The sequence below is a fragment of the Pezoporus wallicus genome, unplaced genomic scaffold (genome assembly GCF_028554395.1).
Source record: "Pezoporus wallicus isolate ANWC-B61680 ecotype Strahan unplaced genomic scaffold, APGP_CSIRO_Pwel_v1 contig_6312, whole genome shotgun sequence".
In the NCBI taxonomy this organism is placed as follows: Eukaryota; Metazoa; Chordata; class Aves; order Psittaciformes; family Psittacidae; genus Pezoporus; species Pezoporus wallicus.
In genome coordinates this window covers 404106-431739 of record NW_026642251.1, presented here as the reverse complement: position 1 = coordinate 431739, position 27634 = coordinate 404106, and the positions used below count along the sequence as shown (strand labels likewise).

Here is a 27634-nt window from a genome sequence, read left to right as displayed (position 1 = left end):
TATCCCTGCCCATGTCAGGGAGCTGGAACTGGATGATCTTAAGATCCTTTCCAGCCCAAACCATTCTATGATTGTGATTACTATTTCAGAATGAAATGAGTATGTCATTTCTAGGATCAGGGCAGGTGGTGACTGCAAAGGACCAATAGCTGAGATTAAAATGACAAAGACATCATTTTCTTTCCGCAGCCAGTAAGGACTGCACAGCTCTGGTATGTAATCTGTCTGGGCTAGGAGGCTACAAGATACCTCGCCAATTGGTTCGCAGCATAAACAAAGGATTTATGTTCCCTCTACTACATCAACTGAAATAGCTTAAAGGAAGTACTTGTTGGGGGGAAAAAAAAAAAAGACATACACTTGAAAGTAAGACTATAAAACTCATGTTTTGATGCATAGGTACCTGGCAGACACATTTGTTGTGAAGGAAACACATTCATTAACAAATGTCAGTGGTGTTGTTCCAGTGATGTCTTCCCACTGGGCAGGGGTGGTTCCTCCTGAAATGAGATTAAAAAACCCAAAATGTTAAATTAAAGCCCAGCGAGTCTGCAACTTTCTTGCTTCTAAAAATATTTTATATTCTTCTGAGTTTTTAATTGTTATGAAACCAGAAATAAGCCCAGATGTGCCTTCTCCTCAGGTCCATGTTATTCCGCTAATGCTAGTAGGATCATACAGGATTCCCCTAAGAAAACAAAGCTCCCAAATGATTTTCAAATGTCTGTCTTGCAGAAGAGTTCCAGAAACATTAGCAAAGGCTGAATTTAGAGGGAGAGATGTAATGTTAGAAATTACTTTTGCTTTGTCTAGACTCTTCAACTGCAGGGCAAAATTGGCCCAGATATAATGCAGTTAAACTCCCTTTTGAAGTTTTCTAGACGATCCTTGCAGATTTACTGTTCCTCCAAGAAACATACTCAAACTGCCCTGTATTGAGGAGACCATTCCTCTCTATTTAAATGCAAACACTTTTTTGAGGGTGACATGTTGTATTTCAGCAGGTACCTAACATCTTTGTATCAGAAAATTGTAAAGGCATGGGTTCTCTGGAATGACTCATGGGATATTTCAGTGTGTAGTGTATCTTATGCTGGGTCAGTATTTGAAATCAGTTTGAAAATTAAGAAAGATGCTAACTTCTAAACAGAATAAATGTATGCAGCTCATTTCCACCTTTTAACTGAGACTGAGACGCTCATCACTTTCAAGTTATAGCAAGTACAAAGTGTTTAATTCCACTATTTTCCTTGAAGCATACTGCAACATTATGTCTGCATTACACTTACGCTGCTAGGCAGAGGTATGTTGGTTTTCAAGAAACAAACTGTAAGGAAAATGCAAAAAACCCAAGCCCAAAATCTATGATTATATTACACATCTCTTGTTAGTCAAAACAACAAATGTTATTTTTGCTATAAAGGAATTGTTTGGAAAGTAATTTATTTTCATAGGCTTTCATCCCAGTCACGTTTTCACCAAGATTTCCATGTGTACCATCAGCCCATGTTGACCAACAATTTAAAGATGCAGATAAAAAGCTCTAGTATTTGCATCCTACCTGTTATGCTGCATAGTAGCCTTAAAGTAGGTGTGTCACCTCCATAACCATTCATGATCCCATCGCTGGAGGCCTTAGGGATGGGAATGGTCATTGTGATGGGTTTATGGAACTTCCTTCTCCTGGGCTCCAGCGTGACTATAGGACTGAAGGTAGCCTTGTTGCCTAAAATCTTCTTCATAAGTTCGGTATGCATAGGTTGAGCCTTTCCAAAACAAAAGGCAATAACAGAACAGGTATTTGAGAACAGTTTAATGAGTATGTAAAGAACTGAGTCTGTATATTGCCACAAAACTCTTAAGCTTTTACACTAAATGGCACCATTTCCCTTGAAAATCTGCAGCCAGAACAACTGACTGCCAGCGAGAAGGGTAGATCTCCCTTTCTCAACTTTCCCCTGCCTCCCTCCTCTTCCTATCCCCTTTTTTGGTGCTTCTCAGACCCTTTACAGTATTAATTTAATTCACTTAACCAGTAGCAAATGACTTCCTTGTCACCTCTGGGGGTTTTGTCCACCTTAGAACAAGCTCTGAGCTATTTTAATTATTCAATTATTCATAGGGGATTTCAGCAAGGACAGTCTTCTGGCCAAGGTAAGCTGTGGATGTGGGCAGCAGGAGTCGGGGATGCAGGTAGGAGAAAAATTTCCCTCTCCTTTAGTAATTAACTGCTAGCCTGCTTTACTTCATGCTGAGAATCTGCAGATTTGACCCAACTATTACAACACTTTGTACTTCTCTGATGCCTTTCATAAGAAGCATTTAAGAAATTATTCTATGACCTGTTATGTTAATATCATCATCAACTAAATTGGGTGCTGTTCCCAAGATCATACAGACAGTTAACAGACAGGAATATCCAAAGCTTTGGCTGTTGAACAGAATTCTTTGTTATTATTATTTTTACTAGAAGCATTCTAGACAACAACCTACAACATCATAAGCTGAATAAGCTGGATCTCCATTCCAAAAAGGTGATTTCACATGGAAAAAAAAAAATAAAAGAAGAAAGAAAGATACGCCCTGTAGTTGTTTCTCTGTACCTGGAGGCCAACACGAATTCTTTTGGTGAGAGCCCCTTCTGGGAAGACTGCCTGCACTTGTGGTACAACAGTGCTGCTTAGCACACCACCCTCTGGTCCGATGAGATTACTGTCCTGTTTGATCCGGGATACCACTGCAAAGTACTGAGGGAAATCTCGGGTGACGATGCGGCAAATACGTTTCTTCTCAAGCTCCTCTGGGGTATCAAGTACTGAGGCCAAAAGAGAAGATGGTCAGAAGACAAGAGTTTTGTACAAACAATACAGTGTATTTCGAAGTACATTCAAGCTTTTCACAGTTTAACTGCAACTTACAAAAGCATTTTGTCTAGAAATCAAAGGGGAAAAGGAAACATACCCCAGTACTTTAAGTTCAGATAAAACAGAGAAATCAAGAAAGGAACAGAACTAACTGAAGGGAGCTTAAGACAGCAAACTCAAAACATTTTGACAAAATCCCCCCAGATTGGTAGGGAAGCAAGCAAAGGGATTGGTCCAAGCCCCTTTCTACTTCAAGTGCTTACACCATGGTCTGGAGTAGCATCAAGTAAACTAAACTCCAAATGAAAAAAGTACGAAAAAAGTACCGAAGTCTGAGTTTAGGTCTAAGTATTGAGTTGGCTGGTTTACTTTTGGAACTTTTTTTGTTAAAAAAAAATCCATCAAAACTAGTAATAAATTCTGCAGGTCCTAGACAGCCCAATGCCATTCTGTTCCCTCCAAAAGCAAGAGTACACATGACTGACATTTCCTTGCACACATGTAGCTGCTTGGTAAGCATTAGTATAATTGACTTATTTTGGAAAGATGTTTGTTACGGAAGCTTTTTGTTCAACACTAAGAAAAGAAGCAGCAAAAAATGTTCAGTGTAGCATCTATTCTCAACTTCATGATGGTGGATTTTGTTTTGTCCCACTACTTCAGCAGAACATGCAAGGGAAGCACAAGCATGCAGCGCACCTGCTGGCTTCTATACTGAAAACATGATTACACTCTAGTGTGACTGAAATGAAGTATCTGGAGAACGCAGTGTCTGAAATACTAGGGTGGTCCAAACATGAGGTGTTAAATAGAATAAATGGTAGAAGGCTATGACCCTCAGTTACAGAAGAAATGTGGAAGCAGAAGAAAAAAGTCACACTGGGTACCTTCATCCATCCCATTCAAGATTTCGTTCAGTTCATCTTCAGTGTATTCACAGAAGTGCTCCTTCCAGCTGTCCCCATTCTCACTGCGCAGGATCACCAGCTCTCGCTCTCTCCCACGCAGAGCAGCAAAATGGGGAATCTCCACAATCACAGGCCTGGCACAGCAACACAGCGCATTAAATGCACATGGGAGAGAGAAAGAAACAGGATTAACAGCCACTCTATTCAGTCTGCTACAAAGTGACCTGGAATTCTACCTGTTAAGCTAGAATGCTTCTGTATAATCCTAAATGAGTAGGTCATTAACACATACTAGATTTTTACAGGGACCCAGTAAATGTTGAAGGACAGATTGCGAAGTGCATTCACCTCTTTCCACAGTGTGAATGGTATCTGGTAAAATAATTAACAGGAAATTTAGCAACTGTTTTGATAATTCATAGAAAAACTCATGCTCATTTTAGTTGTCACTACTGTCTGGGTTAACCTGCACAACTTCATTTCAAAGAGAATCTACTGTAATGTATATCAATAGTGGGACAAATTCTGATCTCAGTTATACTAGTACAAATCAGAATAATTCATTGCAACTGGTAGGCTATTGTATTATGTGCCAATTTTACTTCTACATATTACAATGAATTTATTCCTGATTTACACTCTGGGAAAGATAAAAGAGGTCTGAGGAGATTATCTGGGTTTCTATTTCAGTATAGGAGAAAAGAATTAGCCTTGTTGCCTCACAAGCAGATGTCAATGTATGAATCAGTGTATGTGCCACATATATACAACACCTGCACATATATCTAGATCTACATATATATATATATATATATATGTACTCTTAGAAATAAGAGAGAAAATACAAATATATTTGTATATACACTTCTTTAATTAGAGGACTTCCACAGGTTACCATGTACGTAGTAAATGCCAAGTGTTCTATTATGCTGGTGCTATCCAACATATATGTTGATAAAAAAAAATTTAAAATTTACAGTAGATTCCTTTTTTCTGTCCCCATCCAGGTTGCTTTGCTGCAGACACCAAGCACATAGCTAGGAAGATTTCATGCCAAACAAAAATGAAGGCCACAGTACTTGAAGAAAAAGATACAAACATACCACCAAAACAAAACCACATATCACAAGGGTTGAAAAATGGTCCACTAAGGGTTAGGTATACAAAACTGCAAATGATAGAAAGAGACAATATCATGGGCATAATGACATAAAAAAATCATATTGCAGAAGGAGGAGGAGAATGGGGAGGTCAGCATCCATCAATTTCTTTCATCTCTCCTACCCAAGGAATTTGGTCCCAGGAGGCCCCAGCTGAAGGATTCGGCTGACCAAGCTTTCTCCCTCATTAAGTGGGGGAGGAGCCGTAGGCAGGTGAAGTTTACTGAGTACATCCAAAGCAGCAGTGAAAGAAAGAACATAAATAAGCTTTATGTATTTTTTGTGCCAGAATGCCAGTGCCACCCATCTGGTCCACAGAGTGGAATTAGGCTGTACACTGAATACAGTTTCATCCTAGTGAGGACAATTTGGTGATGAGCAAAATCAGTTTCCTTGATTTAGGATATTTCTTGCTTATGGGAAGGCAAAGGAAGTTTTGGCAGTGAACTCAACAGGAACAGAATTCAGACCTTAGAATGCATCTCTGTAAACAGTACAGTAATTTTCTGATTTCACTGCCAGCACAACATCTAGAAAAACTCTTGCAGGAAGGTCACAGAGATCTGAGAATGAATAAAACTATGCTATGTCTTTCAGGTGAAACATTCTCATCAGGTAGAAGAACCATTAAAAATAAAATGGGAGACACTCTTTAAGATCAATTTGTGTGTGACAAAGATAATGGTAAGACTAAAAGGGACAGCACAGTATTTCTTCTGCTCTCCTTCTTTCTTTCTACTTCTCTTTAAAAATGACCTGGTGGTATAAAGCATCCAATTAATAGCTTGTTTGCTGTTACTTGTGGTATTAAGAGCTAGCCTGTATGTCAAAAGAAATGGTGGCTTGCTCTTAGCATCACATTTGCAGTGTATTAGAACTGCTCTTGCTTTTTAACCATATTACAGGAAAAGTGAAATAACCAGAAGATGTCTTGGGTATGTTCTCCTTTCACACTCCATAGAAACGCAGTGGGCAGTTAAAAGCAACCGATCACCTATTTTCTCTTCCTCAGCTCAATCTTTTAGCAAAAGCACTAACGAAGGTAGTGGCTCTAATGACTGCCCGTTATAATAGGATTTTAAAGCAACTGATTTGTTCCTAAATGGACTGTAACTATTCCTGTTTACAGAGTCACTTTTTTTTACAATTCCTGAATGAAAGGGTTCCTTCAATCATCCACTTTTGGATGCCACAGTTGATAGGGAGAACAGTTGGTAAAACAAAGTGTGGAGAACTGCTGCTTTCAGTTGAAAAGCCCTATGACAAGCTCAGCAGCAGCCACAAATCTGATCTTTCTATGAGGTTTGCAGCATAGGACAAAAAAGACAGCCAAAATCTTCCAGAGTTGTCCCATTGCTTAATTTAGCAATTTCAACCCCAGAAAAATCAAAGGTGCTGTGCTTCCCTGATAGCCCAATTTACTGGTAACACAACACAAGTCTCTAAAACCATGCAGCAGTAACTTGTGTTGCACATGTAGCAGGCTTTACATTTGGGCTTTAGATCAGTGCTGTGCTAATCATGCCTTAGATGCAGATTATTTCCTGGCTGCAAAGGGTCCTTTCCCACTATAATACCACAACACCAAGTAATAGTTCTGTGCAAGGAAGCGCAGTAATCTTAGTGCTAGTGGTAGAAATACCTGTTTTCAAAGGAAAAGGCATAAAAGCTTTGTGAATTGTCAACTAACAACTGATTTGTATTTCACACAGCCGGTCTGTTACCATATGTTACAAGCATCTTTTCTGATAAAGGAACCATTTCAGTGCAACTTGCAAACAAGCAAAAAATAGACTGAAGATTTTCCATTAGGCCAGATGACAGCCCTTACCCAAGAAACTGAGCACCAGAAGGTCCCACTTCTATCAGGCGGCTTGCCAGACCTTCACCTTCCACCACAGGAGGCATGGTGGCCAGTCTGTGACGTTTCACCAACCGGCAAGTCACTCGTGTTGGAGCAGTGCATTTCCGTGGAGGAATAATGATTCGGAGTCCATTGTGTCTGCAGCCTCTCATGGCACCCCCACGAGCATCTACCATGAAACTAACTAGGAAGCTGAAAAATCAGGGGAAAGAAAATTAGATACAAGCCCTATCGAAGCGCCTTTGGTTACGTTCCACATACGTAACAAACTACGTATGTACATATCACTGTTTCTCAAGATGTACAATTTGAAAAAGCCTTTCTCCCATGTGAAGCACCAAATCATGCTAAGGTCATTTATTACATAAACTAACATCTGCTATCTAAGAGTTCTTCCAGAAAGTCATATTTTAAAGTGCTGCTGTTGGGACAAATACCAGCAGTCACTAATAAATGTGAGCACATGTGTCTCTACCTATTAGAGACAAAGTCAACTGCAAATACCACTACTCTGCACCTGCATGCATCTCCACTGTAAATCTGGCACTCTTTAGTTATCTTATTGAAGAATATTATTTATGACTTATGGATATAAAGCCAATTCTGATTGGAGGGACTGTAGGGGTTCGGGGTGATTTTAATATATCTATATGATCTTCTAGTTATTTGCTAAACTATAATTTCTAATAAAAAATGGTTTGGATTTTAAAAAAAATAAATAAAATTTCATTACGGAGCATGTGGATACAATTCATACTACATGAGTGGAGCTAGCACCTAATTATGTAAAAACCCAAAACATCCTTACTGTTTGATTTTGGTGACATGACAATACATGCAGTCACTATGTAAGAAGTTCATTTATGGATTTTTGTCTTTCCACATTACTTTCCACTGCAATACAATGTCCCAGTGGAAAACTTACAGAGGCAGAAAACTATCTTTAGAGAGCCCTCTTATTTTTCTTTTTCTTTAAAAGGGAGAAAAACATTTCATGAAACTTCTTTTGTCCTGAACTTTTAATAGTGCCATATATAACCAACAGGCAGATTTTGACAGATTTGTTACAAAGACTGGGGACATTCTTGGGAAAGGTGTAGAACTACTTCTATTTATTTTTTTTTAACTGATTTATGACTTAGGATCATGCCTGATGTGGGATGGGAATGCCAGATTGCTGGAAGTGAAAGAGTAGATGAGACAGAATGGTACCAGGCCTACTTCTAGCCACTAAAATAGAATCATCACACTGGGAGTCGCAGAAATGCTACTGAAGGACCTGCAATAGAGAAAAGCCCTTATAACATGAGTAACAAATACAGGTATTTTTCCACCGTTCCCTTGACCGTTCTGTGCAACAAAGATTGCATCTATTTCTTGTCCACACAGCTACAAGTAATTTCACATGCTGTAAAAACACAACACTCAACACACCGTGCAAATCAGAAAAATGGGTGATGGAAAGGAGCTACAAGCGCCAGTCAGAAGCACACCATGCACCACGGATGCCAGTCTTTCTCACGCATGCAGTCTCCTATTCTACTGCCATTCATATACCTCTAGGTTTTGTTTAGTGTAAAAGTCTGGGTAGTACAACCATTATCTCATTCCTTAGAGGTTGGTGTTTCTGTGGTTTTAACAAGGGGGGAAAAAAAGAAAATGAAAACATTTTACAGCTTTGATTCTCTGGGGATTATCTGAGAGCTTGGAAGCTTCCTTCACAAAACACACACTTTATACATACTAAAGCACAGATGAAAGAAGAGCTTAAGCGATACTAAATGCTCAATTGTTGCAATAATACTGTAGCTTTATCAAAGTGGTTCTGAATTACATTTTGGAGAATCGGTCCAAGTCTCTATTATGATGGATGCATTTAGAGGTAGTTAACAATACTGAGTGCTGGAAGAAGAGTTTCACATTTTGATGCTAATACTAGGAGCAAGAGAAACACCACCCCCACAATTACCCAAACCTAATGAGTGCACTTACTGAATTAAATTAACATTCACATTTTTCATTGTGTAAGATGTCATGAATACAATTTTTAGGATTCAGTTATTTCCATTATTGACATACTACTCAAGATTGAATACTTTAACAACCAGATAGCCTTCTTTTGCTGTCCATCACTGAAATATTACTGTTAGGTTATCTATCTGTCTCATGTCCTCCTTAGCTATCTCCCCATGTGTCTCAGCAATGCCAAAACCATGGTTAACTGATAGAAGAATACATAGACACAAAAGGTAAGGGTCCAAATCAAATAATCTCCCTTCTGAGCACAATAATGGGTTCCATTGCTTTTAATACAATCCTTTTTCTCCTTGTAGTGACTTCCTTTCAGACTAAGAGATAAGCAGAGTGCTGAAATCGTGGTGCCGTCACATAAAGAACACCTTATACACTTCAACAATTAAGATAACCAGCTTGTGGCATAAAACCAATATAAAAGCCAAAGAAGCAGGAGTTCTCTTTGCTTTTGACTATCTGTAACAAACTTGTAGCTCACCGCATACACACAGTCTTATCCTGTGTTCTCACACCTGTAAAACTCAGGATCTAATACAGATCAACTAAAAATGGAGGGTGGCATTTGTCTCTAGCAAGCACTCAAGATGCAGAGGGATAGCTCTGTGTGTTCAGGCCTTAAAGCTGCAACTCTTTCCTTCAGATCAAGTTTACTGAATGTGCTGGTGGGTCTGTCAGTCAATCTATCACAACATCTATCGGTAATCAATCACTGAAACCAAGCATAGCTCCAAAGAGTGGAAAAACAGGCCAAGGTTAAGTATCACTGGAAAGTGGACATCAAGAAAACAGAATAAAAACAGTAGGGTGTTATTATTCAGGGTAAAAACAGCTGTTTCTATCATAAGGAAGGTCTATTGTACTTACTAAATAATGGACACAATCTAGCAAACAGAAGCGTTCACCACATATACACCAAAAAACAGATTTGTGCTCTATCACAGAAATAGACCCTCAGATTAAATGGGGGACTCCTGAAGGGCTTTGTGACTTCTTCAACTGCCAGACAGCAAATCCAGACAAACACAGAATTCTGTGAGGACAGCATAGAAAGATTAGCGCCAATTGCCTCACTAGATATGGAGAAGACAGTTGACAAAACCAGCTATATACTACGAAATTTCAAAAAAAAAAACGAATTTTGGACAAATAGCATGAATTAGTGCAAAAGAAAGAAACTGAAGGACAAAATTCCTCAGCTCCAGAACCATGGCATAAAAGTCTGAAAGAACAGTACATTGCTAGAGGACTTGTAAAGCTGACCCAAGTATAAAAATATGTTCTTTTTCACCATATCACCCTGTTTATTTCCCAACCATTTGCCACATTTCTTTTTTCATCCACTTATCTAATCCAGTTTCTTCTTCCTTTTTTTTTAATAAGCACATTTCACATACTTACTGCTATACAAAAGGGTCAGACAAATAATTTGTAATAAAGCATTTTCTGAATCATAGCAGCCTCTTTTTCTGGCTATCTGCTACATAACAGGGCATCTGGATGATGACATTACTGTTCCAGGACTAGGAAAGCTTTGGCCTTTTGAAGGACTGTGTATATCAACATGCAAATAATCTATACAAAACGAACACATGACATAAAACATTCTTTCTGAAATGTGTATTTAGAAAAGTAAAAAAATTGTATGACTAATATAGAGGAAAAGTAAAATGCACGTTAATCATTTTGTTGCCCATGCACACATGCATTATTTTTCCCCTCCTTAATGTTTCTTTGGTCAGATGTTGTTAAGTGACAAGGCTGAAATAGGAAGAGATTGTACTCAAATGAACAGACAAAACTAGCAGGATTAAGGCATCACTCTGGGAAGTGGCACATTATCACAATAAACTCCCATGGTCAAAAGACAATAACACCTAATTCTAGCATATGAATAACCCTAAAATCATACAGACTCCTGAAGCTTTGTTGCATGCTGCATGCAGAGAGCCAGTGCTTTGCTTTACCATCCCTGAGAGGTACCCGTTCAATCTTTGCATTGGTCTTCCCTGCTCTGATTTCAAACTTCCTGAAGAGCCTCCTTCTGCCAAGGGTACTGGGCACCCTCTGCTAATGCCAATTTTCTTGTGCAAATAGGGACTTTTGGCTAAGTAGGATACATGGATCATTCCATGTGTTCCAATCGCAGGGAGAACTACTATAAGCACTGCCAACAACTACGTACAAAGAATGAAAGGGAGAGGGCTCATTAAGGAGAAATGCAAATGGCTTTGAAGAGTTCAAGAGGAAAAAAAATAAATAAAAGGGATTAAAGGGAATCAGAAAGCTCTTGCAGGTTATCACCAGAGGAGGAGAAGAAAGAGGGAACCCTGAAAGTATTAGGCTGCTACATGCTCCTTACATACTTTTATGATGATTTATTATAATATTTAAAATTAAAAAAAAAAAATAAAAGAAACTAAAATAACTTATAGGAACTCCATGTTGATATAATAGCTACAATTTTCAAATGAGGTTAAAGATAGTTTAATGGGGGAAGGAAAACCTTAGCAGAGACTAACTGGTTGGGAGAAATGAAGGAAAACTGAGAAGAGGGAAAACAATACAAATAGGAGAAAACATCTGGACAGCTGATAAGTAGGAAAACATTCTTGTGAGACCTTTAATACAAAGGTGGACAAAATAACTGAACTGACTGATCAAGCAATGCATCAAAATAACGTGTACTTTCCATCAGCAAAAGTCCATTTCAGAAGATGTTCTAAACGTCCTTCCCGTAATAACTATATATACTGGAAGCATCCGTCTTTAGCACTGATTTCGGCTTATTCTGGCAGCCCATGGCAAGAACTTAAATTTCAATTAAGTGATGATTCAAAATCAAAGCAGATTATTAGTTAAAGCAGCAAAGTCAGAATTTGTATGTCAAGGGAAACCAGGGCAACACCATGATGATCTTTCTCAGCACTCTTAAAGAAAATGAGGGGTAAATCGGGATTCCTCTCTTTTCTTTTTTCTTTCTTTTCTTTTTTTTCTTTTCTTTTTTCTGTATTTTCTTTTTCCTTTTCTTTTCTTTTCCTTTTTATCTTTTCTTTCTTTTCTTTCATTTTCTTTCCTCTTTTCTCTTTTCTTTTCTTTTTTCTTTTTTCTTTTCTCTTTTCTCTATTCTTTTTTCACCAGCCTCTGGGAAAATTGAATGGTACAACGGGCTGTTAAAAACTACACTGAGAGCAATGGGTGGTGGGACTTTCAAATATTGGGATATACATTTACCAAAAGCCATCTGGTTGGTCAACACCAGAGAATCTGGCAAGAGGGCTGGCCCAGCCCAGTCAGAACTTTTACATACTGTAGAAGGGGATAAAGTTCCTGTGGTGCACATAAAGAATTTTCTGGGGAAGACACTCTGGGTTATTCCTGCTTCAGGTAAAGGCAAACCCACTGGTGGGATTGCTTTTGCTCAGGAACCCGGACATACTTGGTGGGTAATGAGGGAAGATGGGGAAATCCAATGTGTACCTCAAGGGGATTTGATTTTAGGGGAAAACAGCCAATGAACTCAATTATATGCTGCCTGCTATGTAGACTTTTATAGCCCACCAGCTAGATACCTTCAGGTTACCAGCGACCATCCCTGACTTCCCTTCAACCATCATCCCAACAAAGAATGAACTTTGATGAAACCAGACGAATTCTGCGGTATCATCAGCAGGCAACAATCCAGCACTGCACACAGCCTCTCCTGCTCTGAAAGACTGTTACAACATATGTAGCCTGACATCATGAACTCGGCAGCTTTATAGGGATTGGAATGCACTAAGGAATGATCTCTCTCTATTTGAGTGTGTGTGGATGTGTGTATATATATATATATATATATATATATATATATATATATATATATACTGAGACAAGAGTGATGGCCTGATCATGACATGAATGGTATGGAATAAGGGGTGGATACTGTAGCAGTAGCAGTCATTTTTCTCCTTCTTAGTAGCTGGTGCAGTGCTGTGTTTTTGACTTTCAGCCTGAGAATAATGCTGATAACACCGATGTTTTTAGTTGTTGCTCAGTAATGTTTACTCTGACCAAGGACTTTCTCAGTTTCATGCTCTGCCATGGAGGAGGGGAAGCTGGGAGGAAGCAGAGACAGGACACCTGACCCACACTAGCCAAAGGGGCATTCCATACCACAGAACATGCCCAGTATATAAACTGGGGGCAGTTACCCAGCAGGGCTAGATCACTGCTCGGTCAGGCTGGGTATCAGTTGGTGGGTGGTGAGGGCTGTATTCTCTTCCCTTTTTATTTCCCTTATCATTATTATTATTGGTGGTAGCAGTAGTGGTTTTGTGTTATACCTTAGTTACTGGACTGTTCTTATCTCAACTCGTGGGAGTTACATTCTTTCGATTTTCCTCCCCATCACTCTGGGAACGGGGTTGGGAGGAACAGGGGGAGTGAGCGAGCGGCTGCGTGGTTCTGGGTTGTCAGTTGGGCTTAAACCACAACACCTTTTCTTTTCTTTTCTTTTCTTTTCTTTTCTTTTCTTTTCTTTTTTCTTCTTTTTCTTTTCTTTTTCTTTTCTTTCTTTTCAAGAAAAATATAAATAACAAAAGCAATTCTTTTCTAGGAAAAAGTTAGAGACTGCAGGGGAGTCTATACATGCTTCTGTTAAACTCATGGTTAGCAGGTAGATCAAGCATTATCCAATCTCCTCCAATTTAGCAAAATTTACTCATAAATTAGAGAGGATTTTTAATTCTTTTCAATTCCAGAGCAATTGAAAACTACATACTTGCCATATGAAAGGTAACTACATCAAATAACCTTGGCTACAGCATTGTTCTGGTTGAGGGCATATATAGAAGGCCCCTAAATCTTTCAGACTGTTTCCATGCCTTCTACAGAGAGCAGAGAAAATGGTTCCACTCAAACAAAACACAGACGATATGTATGCACTAGATTTATCCGCCTTACAAGGACAAAATGTTGTGGTGTATTTTCATGAAATAGCTGCATATCAGATCTGAGCCCAAGTTATTTATTTTGCAGAATTAACTTGGTTTTATTCTGTATCTGTGCTCATCTGAAAGATAATATCAAGTTGAACAAATAAACTAAAAACTGAACATGTCAGCAGTAGGGAGGGTGGGGTGAAAACAGGTACTTATTGTGTGATACTTATTGTGTGATTTATTGTGTGCCAGGTAGAGAGAGCCTTGGGCGACATGGTCTAGGGTGAGGTGCCCCTGCCCATAGCAGGGGGTTAGAACTAGATGATCTTAAGGTCCTTTCGAAACCAAACCATTCTACAATTCTATGATTTGTGAAGAATCAGTGTCACATAAATAGCTTCATAGAATAGTCACAGTGTCAGGTGGCTGTGAATGCAAGCATGTTAGCACTCTAACACACGTCTTATTCTGTAGAATCACTTGAGGAGCCATGCAAACCCAGCATCTTTGCGAACTGCCTTTCTAGAACAGGCAATAGTTCTGTGAACACATAAACCCAGAGTAGGCCAAATCAATAGACCACCACTTTCATACACTCAGTTTGGGTGCAATTATCTTTTCAGACCAGCTAGGCAGGCACACATGCTCTCATCAGGTAGCAGGGAGCAAGAAAAAGCTCTAACTAGAGCACATCTATCATAGACACATTTAAGAACTTTTCTGCATATATTATCTTAATTTTTAAAAGAAACTGGGAAACAAGGAGATAGCAGCAATTCAGTGTTAGTCGCAGAGTGAAGAAGTAGAAACAATCAGGGTGCTTCAGCCATTGTAAAGTGTTCAGCTGGAGAAGAAAACTGACAAAGTCTAAAATTAAGAAACAATGTCTTGATCCAGCTCCTGCTGAAGTCAACAGCAAGTCATTCAACAAACTCAGTGTGCTTTCCATCAGGCTGCAACTATGCCATACATCAACGAGGCAAAATACACATTCCAGGAGGACAAAAAACATGATCCTACACAGGAAACCACTGGAATATTAACATCTGGTAACATTGTCTTCACTGCACTAGTCAACTAGAGGGAGATTGTGAGACATGGCCTAAAAATATGGGTTTATAGTTTAAGTTTTTATTTAATAATTTTACATTTAAGATGAACATTTAATAAGATTTTCACCTTTATACAGTTATGTTAAAGGAGATGAAAAGGCACTGTGCCAATAAACAGTTTGCCAAGTGAAGGTCATCTCCTTCCATTGGGTAGGTACTGCTTCAGGTGTTCTATAGAGGACATAATGTGCCAGGGATTCAACCACTGATTAACTGAGGTCACACAAAAAATGCATCTGGAATGAAAAAATAAATATACTGGGTCTGTGCTGTTATTCTGCTAGTTTTAATAGGGTGGCATAATTTGGAAAATATGGCTTAGGGACTGCATCTGCATTATTTTTTATATAGATAAGGGATATAAAAGCCTCCCTAAGCAATATAACCGCTAAAACTAAACCTCTCTGCAATGGTTTGGGTTAAATTAGTGGGTGGAGAGGTGCAGTCCTTCCTTTTAATAATATTAAACCATGCCACCAACAGAGAAAATGTCTTGTTAATTAAATCAATGGTTCAAACTATCTAGAAATCTGTAAGAAGCTTTGTTAAGAGTCTTTGTAGTGGACTTATTATGCATCCAGTATTTTTTTCTTACAGAGAACACAGCAGATGACTTACTGTCTATGCAGATAAATACGGCCATGTGTAACTGCTGTTACAGCTACTATGGCCCTGTGTAGCAGTAATTACTGCTAGTCTCTTTTCTCTTGGCTAACATGCATTATCAAAACACTAAAGCATCCTGAAGTGAGGTAAGAGAGGAAAATGAACAGGGTGGGTGAGAAGTGCCATGTATTATAGAAAGAAATTATGCAGAAGTTCACCTGCTGTTGTCATGATCAAGACACGGAGAAGACTGTCTGTAATAGAATAGATGATTTAACATCAAAAAGGAAAAGAAAGGGGAAAAAAAAGAATGAGTTAAATGAAATATTGAAATATCAGAAAAATGAAACGAATTTCTAAACTAAACACATGAACATATACATATATATGCATATTCATTACACATGAAAAGGTAGGAGTCAGTAGTATGGAAAATAAGCCTACACAGACATCCTTGGTTACAAAGGGTTACTACTAGTAGATCAATAAAGCTAGAGTGATCTGGTTTCTTTACACACATTCTCAAACTGGAAGCCAGATACCTAAAATGTACACTTAGAGCCCGAGTACACCTTCAAGAACTAGATTAGGTGAAATGCAGCATGGTTTAGGTATCCACATCTAAAATTCGACCACAATATATCTATCACAGGGTAAGGTATCTAAGGTAATTCCAGCCACTGTTTCTGATAACACAATAAACCATGATTTTCTTTTCTTCAAATGTCCTATTAATATATTTTGTCATCCACTTTCTTCCATTTCAGCATGTTTCTTGTCCTCCTTTTGTTCTGCACTACAGAATGACAAATTTCAAACTTTCACTTTGACCTGTTTAGGCTCTTAGCAATGTGTCACATTGTCAGTTAGTTGTCTGATGACATTTTTTATTATATGTTTTTCTGTTGCCACTTTCTTCACTGACATGAACAGCCACTTGCTATTCATGAAACAGACCCACTCTTCTGCCTGATTGTAACTTTCTGAACAAAGGTCATAAAGGCTACTGTATAATTTGAAATCAATCAGACTTTTAGATTTAAGAATCGCTGCCAGGTCCTGTTTCCGTAACTATTACCCAGAAAATTAATCTCATACTGGAGAAAACAACATTATGGATTCGAAATACAACACTTGAAATATATTTTGTTTACCTTGTTAACAAGGATCCAGCCTCCTTTTTTGCAGATACGCAGCTAAGAATGATAATTCACATTATTTATCACAGTTCAAGCTGCCCACTTCCTCATCCTTCTCCCTTTTTCACTGATGGAAGCAACAACTTCCACAAAGGTAAATTCACTAATAATACCCCAGCTACTTAATTTTGTCCGATACAAGTACTGATACACTTGGATCATCAATTAGTAAAATAGGGACTTGTTTAAAAAATTATATAAAATAAATCAGTATTTGTCATTAAACCAAAGTTTTATCATAAGCAAGTCAGAGTTGGAAAAGCTGCAGAGTTAGTACAAATCTTGCTCTAGAACAAAAAAACAATCATGAACTAAGAGGTCCTTCCTCACAATATGACAATATGTCAGATTTGCCTCTTATCCACCATACCTTTACATATTTGTCAGTAAAATTCTCAGAAATATAAGCTATACAAATAAATTGTGGAAATTTTTTTCACTGTATCACCAGAAGCCAGATATGACAAAAACATTGTTTTGCACATAATTTATACTTTAAATTCTACAGTCAGCCTTACCTTTACCATTCACACTTCACTATTGTGGGGTAAGAACATGATACTGTCAAGCAATGTCTAAATGCTGCAAGTGAAGTCTTTCAGTTCAGTGGTTTTTTGCCTTCCAACTTAATGAAAATATGTGTTCTTTTACAACAGGATATTGTGAGGTATGAGATTAAAACTGAGAAATGCATTTGCATTTATGTAGGCATTAGTTCTGCCTGTCATAACGCTTCATCAGGAAATTATGTGTAATATCCCCTAATATTACTAAGCAAAATGATAAAACTCTTACTGGATATTTAGTACCCAAACTTTCTGGCGTATTCAGAGATTCTTAACATTGCTCAGCATGTTAGATCAGACAGTTTTATCAGAAGTGAATCTGATTTGCTGACAAGTAGTTTAAATGTAGGAATTAATACTTTTTCCTTCAGCCAATATATGAAATTAATTTGGAACCTGCTGGGCATGTAAAATGACCAGGAGATGGTGAGCATTAAAAAAGTGTTACCTCTTAAGAGATATTTACTTCCTTGTTTTTAAAATAGCTGCCAAGGGCCCTAACCAAAGATCTTGCTTTTCTTTCTTTATTGATGAAACTATCAACATACTGAAAAAACAGTTATATTTAAATTTTAAGTGGATGGTTAAAACATTTTCCCCTTCTGAAATTTCAAGCATAGAAGTTTTGGTTAGTTATGCAAAGGGTGAAATATACGTCTGTGAAATTCCACACCAAAAGAACAATTCTCTCTAGATCTACCTTTTTCCTTGGGGGTGTTACACTGTGATCCACTCCCCACTGCAATGGGAGATCAGTAGGAACTCAGCAACAATTTGGGTTTAGCCCCTGAGTACTGCAGGGAAAGAATACTGTCTTTTTTTTTTTCCGGATTGTACAGAATACAAAATTAAGATAATCGGTCTCAAATAAAGTACCATTCAATGCTTTGCTGAGGTGTTACTTTATAAAAACATGGTCTGATTTCAATATGCTTCCAGTGTCCCAGGCAAAACTGAGGCCATATCCTTGCTTTAAGCCACTAACAATGTTTATATTGTATTTCTTTTCCAACACGAAGAGTTGTCTTTCATGACAGATACATACTACTTCAGTGTGTGCACCTGAAATGCCAACAGTGTTGCTAGTTCACGAGAACCTGATAATAGAGCATGTCTGCATAGGAAGGAGGGTGTAGGTCACAAGAGGGGCATAAATAACAAACATACTTGTTTTTCCAGCTAAGTAAATGCAAAAATCTCTCACACAGTACTTCTATGATTATTTCACTTTTAAAATAAGGACTTACAAGCAGAACCCTAGTGGTCAATGTATTTTCCTAAAAAAGAGGTGTAAACAAGAGGCACCCAACAGTTTATGATAACTTAATGACCTGGACAAGTCTAAGCAAGATAAAAATGAAGTGTTGTACAGACTTTTCCATAGGCTAAGTAATCATTACTAAAGATTTATTTACTACAATATTTAGTGGCAAGTTGGTTGGTAATATAAGAAGAACATAATTATTTGTGTCAAATGTCACTATTTTATACAAGGCTGCAGACATTATTGCTCCTATTAAAATCTAGTATCTTATTCTACCACTAGCACCCTGGTCATCCAGAAAGGTCTAAATATCACTAATATTTTTTAAAAAGAAAAATACAAAATGACTGCACATCCAAGAAATAAATGCCACTCTCCTAGAAAGTATCTAGTTTATCCTTTGCAATCACTGGTGAGACCTACCTTTCTGACAGTGAAAAATAACACATCCTTTTGAAACAGTCTGTGAACTACTTAGGGTTTGAATAAACCACCAAAACAATTTTAAAGCTTACATTCTGACATAAATATGGACGCATAAACCATACATAATGTACATATTAAGTATTTCTGTTAGATTTGTTAGTTTGGATCTGAAGAGAAGCAAATCCAAACAGCACTGGTCACAGCCAAATACCCTGCTACCAACTAACAAACTTCTCATACGTGTCACAAATCAGTCAATTTGAAATTGCAGTAAGACAATACTGTTCCTCTTCTAGATCAGGACTGACTGTCATTCCAAATGGGACTCCAATATTATTTTTTGAAAGATATGGACTCTTGCAAGACTGTTGCAAATTCATTTGCGATTTACAGTAAAATCTTTCTCCTTGTGATGTCCAGCCATGCTGCGTACAATGTAGCTCCACAGAAATTAAATGCTTTTTTATGAAATCAGTTTCCTACGAATTCACCTGCACATGCGTTGTAAAATCTGACAGCAGGACACAAGTGTAGAATTTAGTGTAAAGAATAAAACTACCTAAAATTCAGTATGTGAGAGCACTTAAAACAAATGCACCCAGATTTTGAGGCAACCAGGATAAACTTTGTAAGTATGAATTTGTCTGGGCCTGCATTTTGACTTCTCTCACTCTCTTTCAGTGAGTTTGCCCAAAAGAAAAAAGCTGACAAAGAGTCAGTTGTGAGAATACACAAATATAGTGGACAAATAATTGTAAAGCACATGATGTTTAAGTTGCTTGTCGATTCCACAGTTCATGTAGTTAAATCATGACAAATACTAGAGCTGATGCTTACCTGAACTATTTCACTAGCATAGGAAGTACTAATCACCTAGATCAATTAGGCCCTTGGTCTCAATTACCGACTTTTAAAAGGCACTGTATTTACATCTCCATAAAATCCACACGAATGTACGAATCCATGTGTCAATAATTCATTCGTCTTGAGCATGACCAAAAGCTCACTGACTTGCAGTTATTTCAGTGGATAGTCTTGCCACTCAGTTCTGCTTGCTCATCAGAGCCTAAGAGATCATAACAAGTTACTGACAGCTCTTAGTGGCACTGAATTAAAATATGACTCCTGGTTAAGCATCAGTTGAAGCTGCTGCTACTGCAGGTATTCTGTTTCTCTTTTTTTTAGTATAAAGCTAATTGAGACACTCACCCTGAATGAATAGGGCTGGAAGAAAGAGCCACATTGTCCAAGTTTTCAGGGCCCCAGCTTAAGCGATATGAATTCCTTTCAGCTTCTTTGACCAGAGTTGTTACCTTGGTAAGCAAAAAACATCTCCTTTTTACTACAATAAAATCAATTCATCAACCAAATAATAAGAAGATATATTTTGCATAGTAATGCCTAAAGCGTTTAAACATTTTTAAAGAGAACAGAGTAATAATAGCATTAAGATATTAGAAACCACTTACTGGAACATTTTGTACTTGCTCAAAGTAATCATATGTCAGTGTTTCCAGTGACATGAATGCTTTGATTTACCAAAGGGGCATTTCCCAAAATTTGTTTGCCTGTTTGTTTAACTGCAAGCACACTTCTTTGAGGACAATGGCCTTGAGCTCGTCAAATGAACTCAATATTTAGCCCAATGGCTGTTAGCATAATTCAAAAATCTGTTAACCTGGAGAATGTTATGAAGACAGTCCCTGTACAATATTCACACAGCTTAGCCAGTTATGTTGGAATAGAGTTTAATACTGCACAGCATAATACACTATGGAAATTAGATTTATATTAAAATAAAGAAGCATACACAACATGGTATTATTAGTACAATTAAAACTGTAATCTTTTTATATTTCTGTGTTTATAAGTGAACTTAAAGAGAATTTGCTTACCTGCTGGCTGGGGATTACAACTGTGTCATCGATCATGGCACTGTCCCTCAGGTAGGAGGCATGGCTCAGTGTGTGGGACCTGTCTGAACTGAAGGATCGCAGGCTGGTAGGTTGGCAGGATGCCAGAGCAATGCATCAGCAGCACAGATGATGTTGTAAAGGTTTCATGATAGATCGAGTGGGAGAATGAAGAAAGCATGCTATTAGCAATATGATGCAGCTTCCAGGGGGAGTAACAGTCACAGGGGAAAAAACAGGGCTTTACAAATCCGTGGCATGCTACCTTGCTGACCAAGGGCCACTGGTGACTGATCAGCTTCAAAATGCAGAACCTAAAGATTAATCTAGATGACAGTTTATTTTATATTCACAAATACTTTATACTTGGGTTTGTGGCATGATAGTTTCCGTATAATAAAGAGCATTAATTTCTTTTAAGTAAGGCTCTCCAAAGAAGTTCTTTGTCCAGCAAGTCACAAAAGCACACCACTATGGAAAACCAGAACGCTAGTAACTAAAGAAAAGCTGAAAGGACCCTTTCTGAAGCTTTGTTATGATCTACTCTCTCCCTTTAAGACTGTAAACAAATAAGCTTGATGTTGTCCCCTGGAAGGTACACACAGCAAGGTGAATTGTGGCCAGCTGCAAGCTCCTGTGTGAAACAAAACTCATCCTCAGTATGCCAACAGCATCTTTAGAGAGGCAGTCCAAATGTGAGCAGTGTTGTCTTTGCAAGTACACACAGACCTACAGAAAACTGGTTGCTATAGCAATGGGAGATGCAAGGCTGTAAATAAGCTGCTTCCAAGCACTGGCTCAGAACGTAACTGCAGTATATGTTAGCAAAAAAGGCAAAAAAAGACAAATAAGACACCACAGAAGGACATATTGAGGTAAATGGGGTTTCTGCTACCAAACAGCACTAGTTTTGTCCTTTAAATATTTACCAGCAGCAGTATTACAATAGTGATTTTTAAAAACAGATCAACCACCTTCCGACGTTGTATGTGTACTCTGTGATGTTGTTCTGTATCTTGAGGAGTATAGGACCTATCACTGAAGGAAGTGGTTTATTTTTCATGGATTACACAACCATGAGTAGTATTTATCATGACTAATGCACTGGATCAGAACAACAGGCCATTCATCTCAACACATCAAATTTTAAGGGATAATTCCTTAGCAGCAGTTAGCAGTAAGAAAGTCGTGTACATGATGGACGCAAGATTCAAGTGCTTTAGGTGCAGGTCTTGCTGGAAATATTTTACCATCTGATTCAGACCAGCAAGCCTTTTTTAACAACAGCTACACTCACTCCATCAGTTTTTGATGCATTTTTAGAAGGAAATGGTTCTCTTATTTTTATTAACAATACATGACATTGAAGAATAACCAATGCTATTCATCACTGACTTATACCAATGGCCTATTTAGCATACTAGATGGAGTGTGCAAAACTGAAAGCAACGATAAGTATTATACAAGTACGAGCCTTAGGAAAGTCTTGAGAAAAAGAAACCAACAATAAATCATCTCTTACATGTCATGAAACAGAATCCTGACTGAAGAGTACATTGGTTAAACATTTTAGTGTGAACTGGGTAGGGAGAATACACCTTGCTTGTTCACAACACGAGTACTTCAGTGAACATTTGTTCTTCGGTTGAAAAATAATCCTCAGTAGCAGACCCCATTTGCCATCATTATCCTTGATTCACTGCAATGTTTGACACTTCCAGAACTGCTTTTTTGCACCATGCAATGCTTGTAAGTGGTTCGCCATCCAAGTTGTAGGTTCTGCTATTCACCTAATGTTATGTCCCAGACAGATACTGAATGAAAGGAAGCATGTACTAGATCTGGTTAGTTTTTCTACCTGTAAGGTGATTTTGTCTGTATACTCCTGCAAGTACCCAGCACTGCTACTACCACCACTACAAGTAGGCCACTATGTGGTACCTGTATGCAAGCTCCAGTAAATATCCAATATATTGAGGGTATGGACTTTATCAACAGCCATGGTATGCACAAGCATGACTGTGGCCTGCAATACATTAGAAATTTTAATTTTGTCCTACACTTAATTTCAAAACTAGCCTTCAGGTGACATCGCCCCTCTTCTGTGTGCTGCACCAGCTAAACCAGTAGTTAAAAGGTTTGTGCTTCTGAGGCTTAAAAATAAAAGTACTGACTCAAACAAGAGTCCAGATACAGAAGAGCAGTGGCACAGAACAGAATTTACTGTTTATTATTGTAATAAGTCTTCAGGGACCCTGAAAAAAAAAAACCAAACCACAAAAAACCAAAACCTAAATCACAGATACAACTAATGTTTGAATACAGGGTTTTTTTCCCAAATCTGTTTGATAAATCTTAATTCACACGGTTTGTTGGGTCAATAGTACCTAGCCCCAGAGACTGAATTTTGGAATCCAGGAATGCCACAAAGCTCCTGAACATAAGAGTATGTCTTACCCATATTAGGTTATGCACAGGCATGTGTCAGCCACCTCTTCTAAGCCCTGAAAAAAAGCCTAGGTGGTATCCAGAAAATAAGAGCAGCATGCTCTAGCCAAGTTTCTAATCTGGGTGACTGAGAGACCATGTTGCACTACACAACCATTTGCCAGCCTAGACAGAGCTCTAGCAATTGCTAGTCCACTTGAGTGTATCTGCTGTTGTGGGAAGTGCATGTTGTTTCAGAAGCTGGGAAAAGAGCCTGGTATAACTGAAAACTGACTAAATCAGCCTTGAAAATATTTCTCAGTAAGACTGAAAACCTTCCTCACACCTATCATAGATCAGAAAGGTGGAAGGGTCGTAAAATGGATCAGAGCCTTTTCAAATACTGGTGATCTGATATGGCCTGATTCAGCCCTGGCTCTTAATATGCAGAGGGAGAATCCAACTGGTGTACTCCATTCTCTTTAATTTTTATTCTATCGCTATCTCTCCATGTAGACAGCTAAGCCTCCCAGCAGCATGGTGACAGCCACCTCCCAGCTGTTGTGATCTACTGCAACCTTCCTGATCCTTGCTAACAGTACCTTTACAGGAATCAAGAAAGTTTCTGCGGGACAGTTGCTGTGCCACACTGTGACCTTTCTAGACAGAAAGCACTGCTGGATCCATATTTCCCACTACATATCAGACTCCTTTGAAACTGTAACTATCTCCAACTGCAGTGTCGTTCACTTGGTTCTCCAGATCAACTTTCTGGCATACAGCAGGCCTCCAAAATGGATGAACAGAGACAGGTGCCATAGAAGGATACAGAGACAAGAAGTTTTCATGCTGTGTAATACCTACCTGGGCATGGTGCTAATGAAAGCATACAAAAAAGAATGAAGGGGACAGAAAAATAAAATAAATAGGGAAGACGGTTACAAAAGAAAAATACATGTTTTTAAATCAAATTGTTTAATGCATAAGATTACATGAGTCTAGACTGCTAATACTATTTTGCTCTACTGAATTTCTTGAAAAATCAAAGCCAGTATAATACAACAAAAATCACATCAACAGAAAAGCAAAAAAAAAAGGTGTCCCTGTGAAATCTCTTACAACCAGTAACCTGACAGTGACAGAAAATGAGACCATGGAGTCAGAAAGATGTACTTTTTTCTCTTATTCTTTCTTCCTTCAGAATTCTACTTCATCTCAAAATAATCATGCTTGATACAGGATGTGAAATGATTTTCATACATCACAAAATAAAACACATCAATTACATGCCAGTGAAAATCTACTAATATTCATTGACTGTACTTAAAACCTAAAATATTCTAAATGGGAGCAGAAACTGGCTTGACACTTGCCTGCCCAATCACTTCTATATAACTTAAAATAAAATTTTAAAAAATTTCATTACCACTGACAGGGCATGATAAAAGGTTTTGATTTGTAAGCATTCTGCTGTAGTTCATAAACATACTCCGACATTTAAAAAGCCACACAGTCACTTTGTTTTCAGTGGATTCACTGGAGCTGTCTAAAAACCAACAAAGACTCCAAGCTCATAAGACCTGAATGCTGAGGGCTTTACATGCTGGGAGGCAAAAAGAACTGTTTCTTGACATCTTTTCTTCCCGGAGCAATTCATAGCCACTGAAGTAAACAGAATGGATCTGACTGATTTCACTGAGCTTTGTAAATACTTCCAGAATAAAAATTAAGACTGGAAAATGAGGTAGGTTAAAAACTCCTTCTGTTGCTAAGACCTCAATTTTTATTTTTTTTTTTTTCCCCTTTAGTGAGCCCCAGTTCTGAAGGCAGTAAGCCTGAAGACATTACTGACTTACACTAGACGCTGTTATTTTCAAATAGGGATGTCTGGGTAGCCTATTGTAAACCAGAACTGTGGGTGTTAATCTGGCAATATGAGTCCACACTTACGCTCACTAGTAAAGACTCTCCTCCTGAAAAGGGAGCTCTGTTGGTCTGTTTTTTTTTATACCATAGTGTCATTCTTTAAAATAATTAAAATAAAATAAAAAAAATTAAAGTCACAGGCATTATTATTCCACAAATGCATCTAGACTTAAGTTCAACTTCTCAAATATAAGCAAATGAGTAAGTTTTCTGAACTGAACACACAACATTTTATTTTTTTTTTACAACATCAATACTGTGCTGTGCCAGCAGAAGGAAAATTATTCTCTTTCCTGCTACTTCAACTATGATGAAAGAGAAAGAGTTAATATGCTTGCTGACAACATACTCACTGTGAACCCGATGTGGAATGACCAAGTGCATTGCTCCTTTCCTTCTATCTATAGCTAACGAACTACTCTAAAAAAACAGCTTACCTAATGCTAAAACACCCTCTCCACCTATCCCAGCCATCCTGACTCATGACCAGAAAAGATGAGGATGAATCAGAAACCCTCTCCATAGACAGCTAGACTCTTCTTCCTCTGCCTGACCACCAAGACAATAAAGCAAGCTATGCCTTTTCAAGAACCAAATAAGAATCACAAAGTCTTCACTAGACTCTAAGTCCAGTATTAGTGCCAACTGTATGCACTTCTGGACTGGTCTGGAAATATTCCTCCTGACCAGACTTTCTTCCTACAATGTGGCAAGTGCCACGCTAACATACCCAATAAAGAAATCCTGACAAGTGCATCCCATACCTCTCTTAGATAAAGAACAGTCCCCAAGAACAGGATTTCAAACATTTAGAACAAAATGTGTGCAGAATTATCATAAGAAAGGACGTGTTCAGGCAAATACCTGTCAGATCGTCCTCCTTCCAAGCTGTACCTTAGGTAGTTCATACCGTCTAAGAACTGGCTGCTTGGTAAAGAGTCATCTCCTAGTTCTCTGAGGTCTTCTGGTCTAAGGTACTCTCCTCCATCTCCTGTCATGGTGTCATCACCTTTAAACCAATCACAAAGGGACAGAGATAAGCACACACACAAGTTTATTTCATTTCCATGCTGGAATCAAACAGCCGGATGGCACAATAAACAGGAAAGCAATTTCCACTCAGGAAACACTGCAAATCACAAGCAATTAATGTATTTAATGAAATTGGCACATCAAGTGAGATTAAAACAATATATTGAAACAAAAATGATTAATGAATTAATCTTATTTTTTGCTGTTGCACTTACTGGTTGGTAAGGGGCAAATTTCTTTGCTAGTCTCTAAAGCATGGTCTCTCTGTTCCCTTACCCATTTTAGCTCTCTGGGCACAACTATGATGTGTCACAGCCTGCCAGTTTATGATTAAATACAACCACTTACTTGCCTAAACCACGTATTTTCAACTGAAAAGGTGTTTTCTGTGGCCTTATGCCTGACAGTTACAAATCCTAACTTAAACTTCATTGTCCAAACTCCACATCATATGAAGCTGTCTCACCCATGTTCCAATATCCTTTTGTGATCAGCAAAAATATTATTTCAAAAACATGTCAATATCCAGAAACTGAAAATAAGCTCACATGCATAGATAGTAATGATTATTAATCAGAAAAGTACTTGAAAATGAATAAAAGCCTAAATGATCACTGGTTATCTGACATAGTTACCTTTTTGCATATACTCTTAATAAGAGGGTTTAGGTTTTTTTAGGCCCAAAATTCTTTTCCCCAGGAAATTCTGTCTATGTGAAGTCACAGTCTGCTTTTCCCCAGCAGACTAACAAAACAGCTCACATTTCTTTTCTTTCCCATTTGCAACACTGTTTCCACAGCTTCTGCTTGGAGATTTCAGGTTTTCCCAATGGTTAACAACTGCAGCATGAAACTGCCACAGCCTTGGTGTGGCCCACAGAACCACACAGCATGACTAGAGGCCACCAGGATCTCCACAATTTCTCATTTTCTAAGCTGCATGGGCAAACGTCAAGAACTTGAAGCTCAGTTACATGAAGGAGACTACAACTGTTACACAGGAAGTCTTCAGGGGCTACTCATTCCAGCTGCAGTAATGCACCCTGGCATGCTAAGAAACACAAAGGGTTGCAAAGGGTAGGTAAGTAGTACCCGTGCTGTTTCAAACAGAATTCATTTGGGCATCAGGACAGTTGCCACTTGTGTTATTTAAAGTCTTAATAAAACAATTATTGTTACTGCTTCTATTTCTGGTAGACCACCTTCCCTCCACCAGATGTCCAAAATGTTATTGGTATTACAAACTATAGCAGAGATGCTCACTACAAAAGGAAGAAATCTTGATATCTGTTTTCATGCAAAAAAAATCCAAAAAGCTTTTCTAGCTTGATGATTCTTCTAATAAATAATTAATTTATAATTTCTCATCTAAAACCAAGTAACCTTTGGGGGCTCAAGATTTTTTTGTAGACACA

At 38.1% G+C, this 27634-nt stretch overlaps 1 protein-coding gene across 21 annotated transcripts in view; it reads right to left on the bottom strand.

Moving 5' to 3' along the window:
* The window catches only part of ANK2 (ankyrin 2), a 223374-nt gene that overhangs the window by 35852 nt on the left and 159888 nt on the right, over positions 1-27634 (bottom strand). For 5 of the 21 annotated variants that reach the window (XM_057428319.1, XM_057428323.1, XM_057428312.1 and 2 more), the window contains 8 exons: positions 26053-26197; positions 20818-20920; positions 20132-20235; positions 6764-6988; positions 3752-3906; positions 2604-2815; positions 1562-1766; positions 404-500 (listed from right to left, as the gene is read on the bottom strand). In XM_057428319.1, coding sequence (XP_057284302.1) covers positions 404-500; positions 1562-1766; positions 2604-2815; positions 3752-3906; positions 6764-6988; positions 20132-20235; positions 20818-20920; positions 26053-26197 — 1246 coding nt within the window. Of the gene's footprint in view, positions 1-403; positions 501-1561; positions 1767-2603; positions 2816-3751; positions 3907-5056; positions 5156-6763; positions 6989-15685; positions 15722-20131; positions 20236-20817; positions 20921-24126; positions 24139-26052; positions 26198-27634 lie in introns of all 21 variants that reach the window. The other 16 variants (XM_057428311.1, XM_057428318.1, XM_057428309.1 and 13 more) reach the window with 8 other exon arrangements.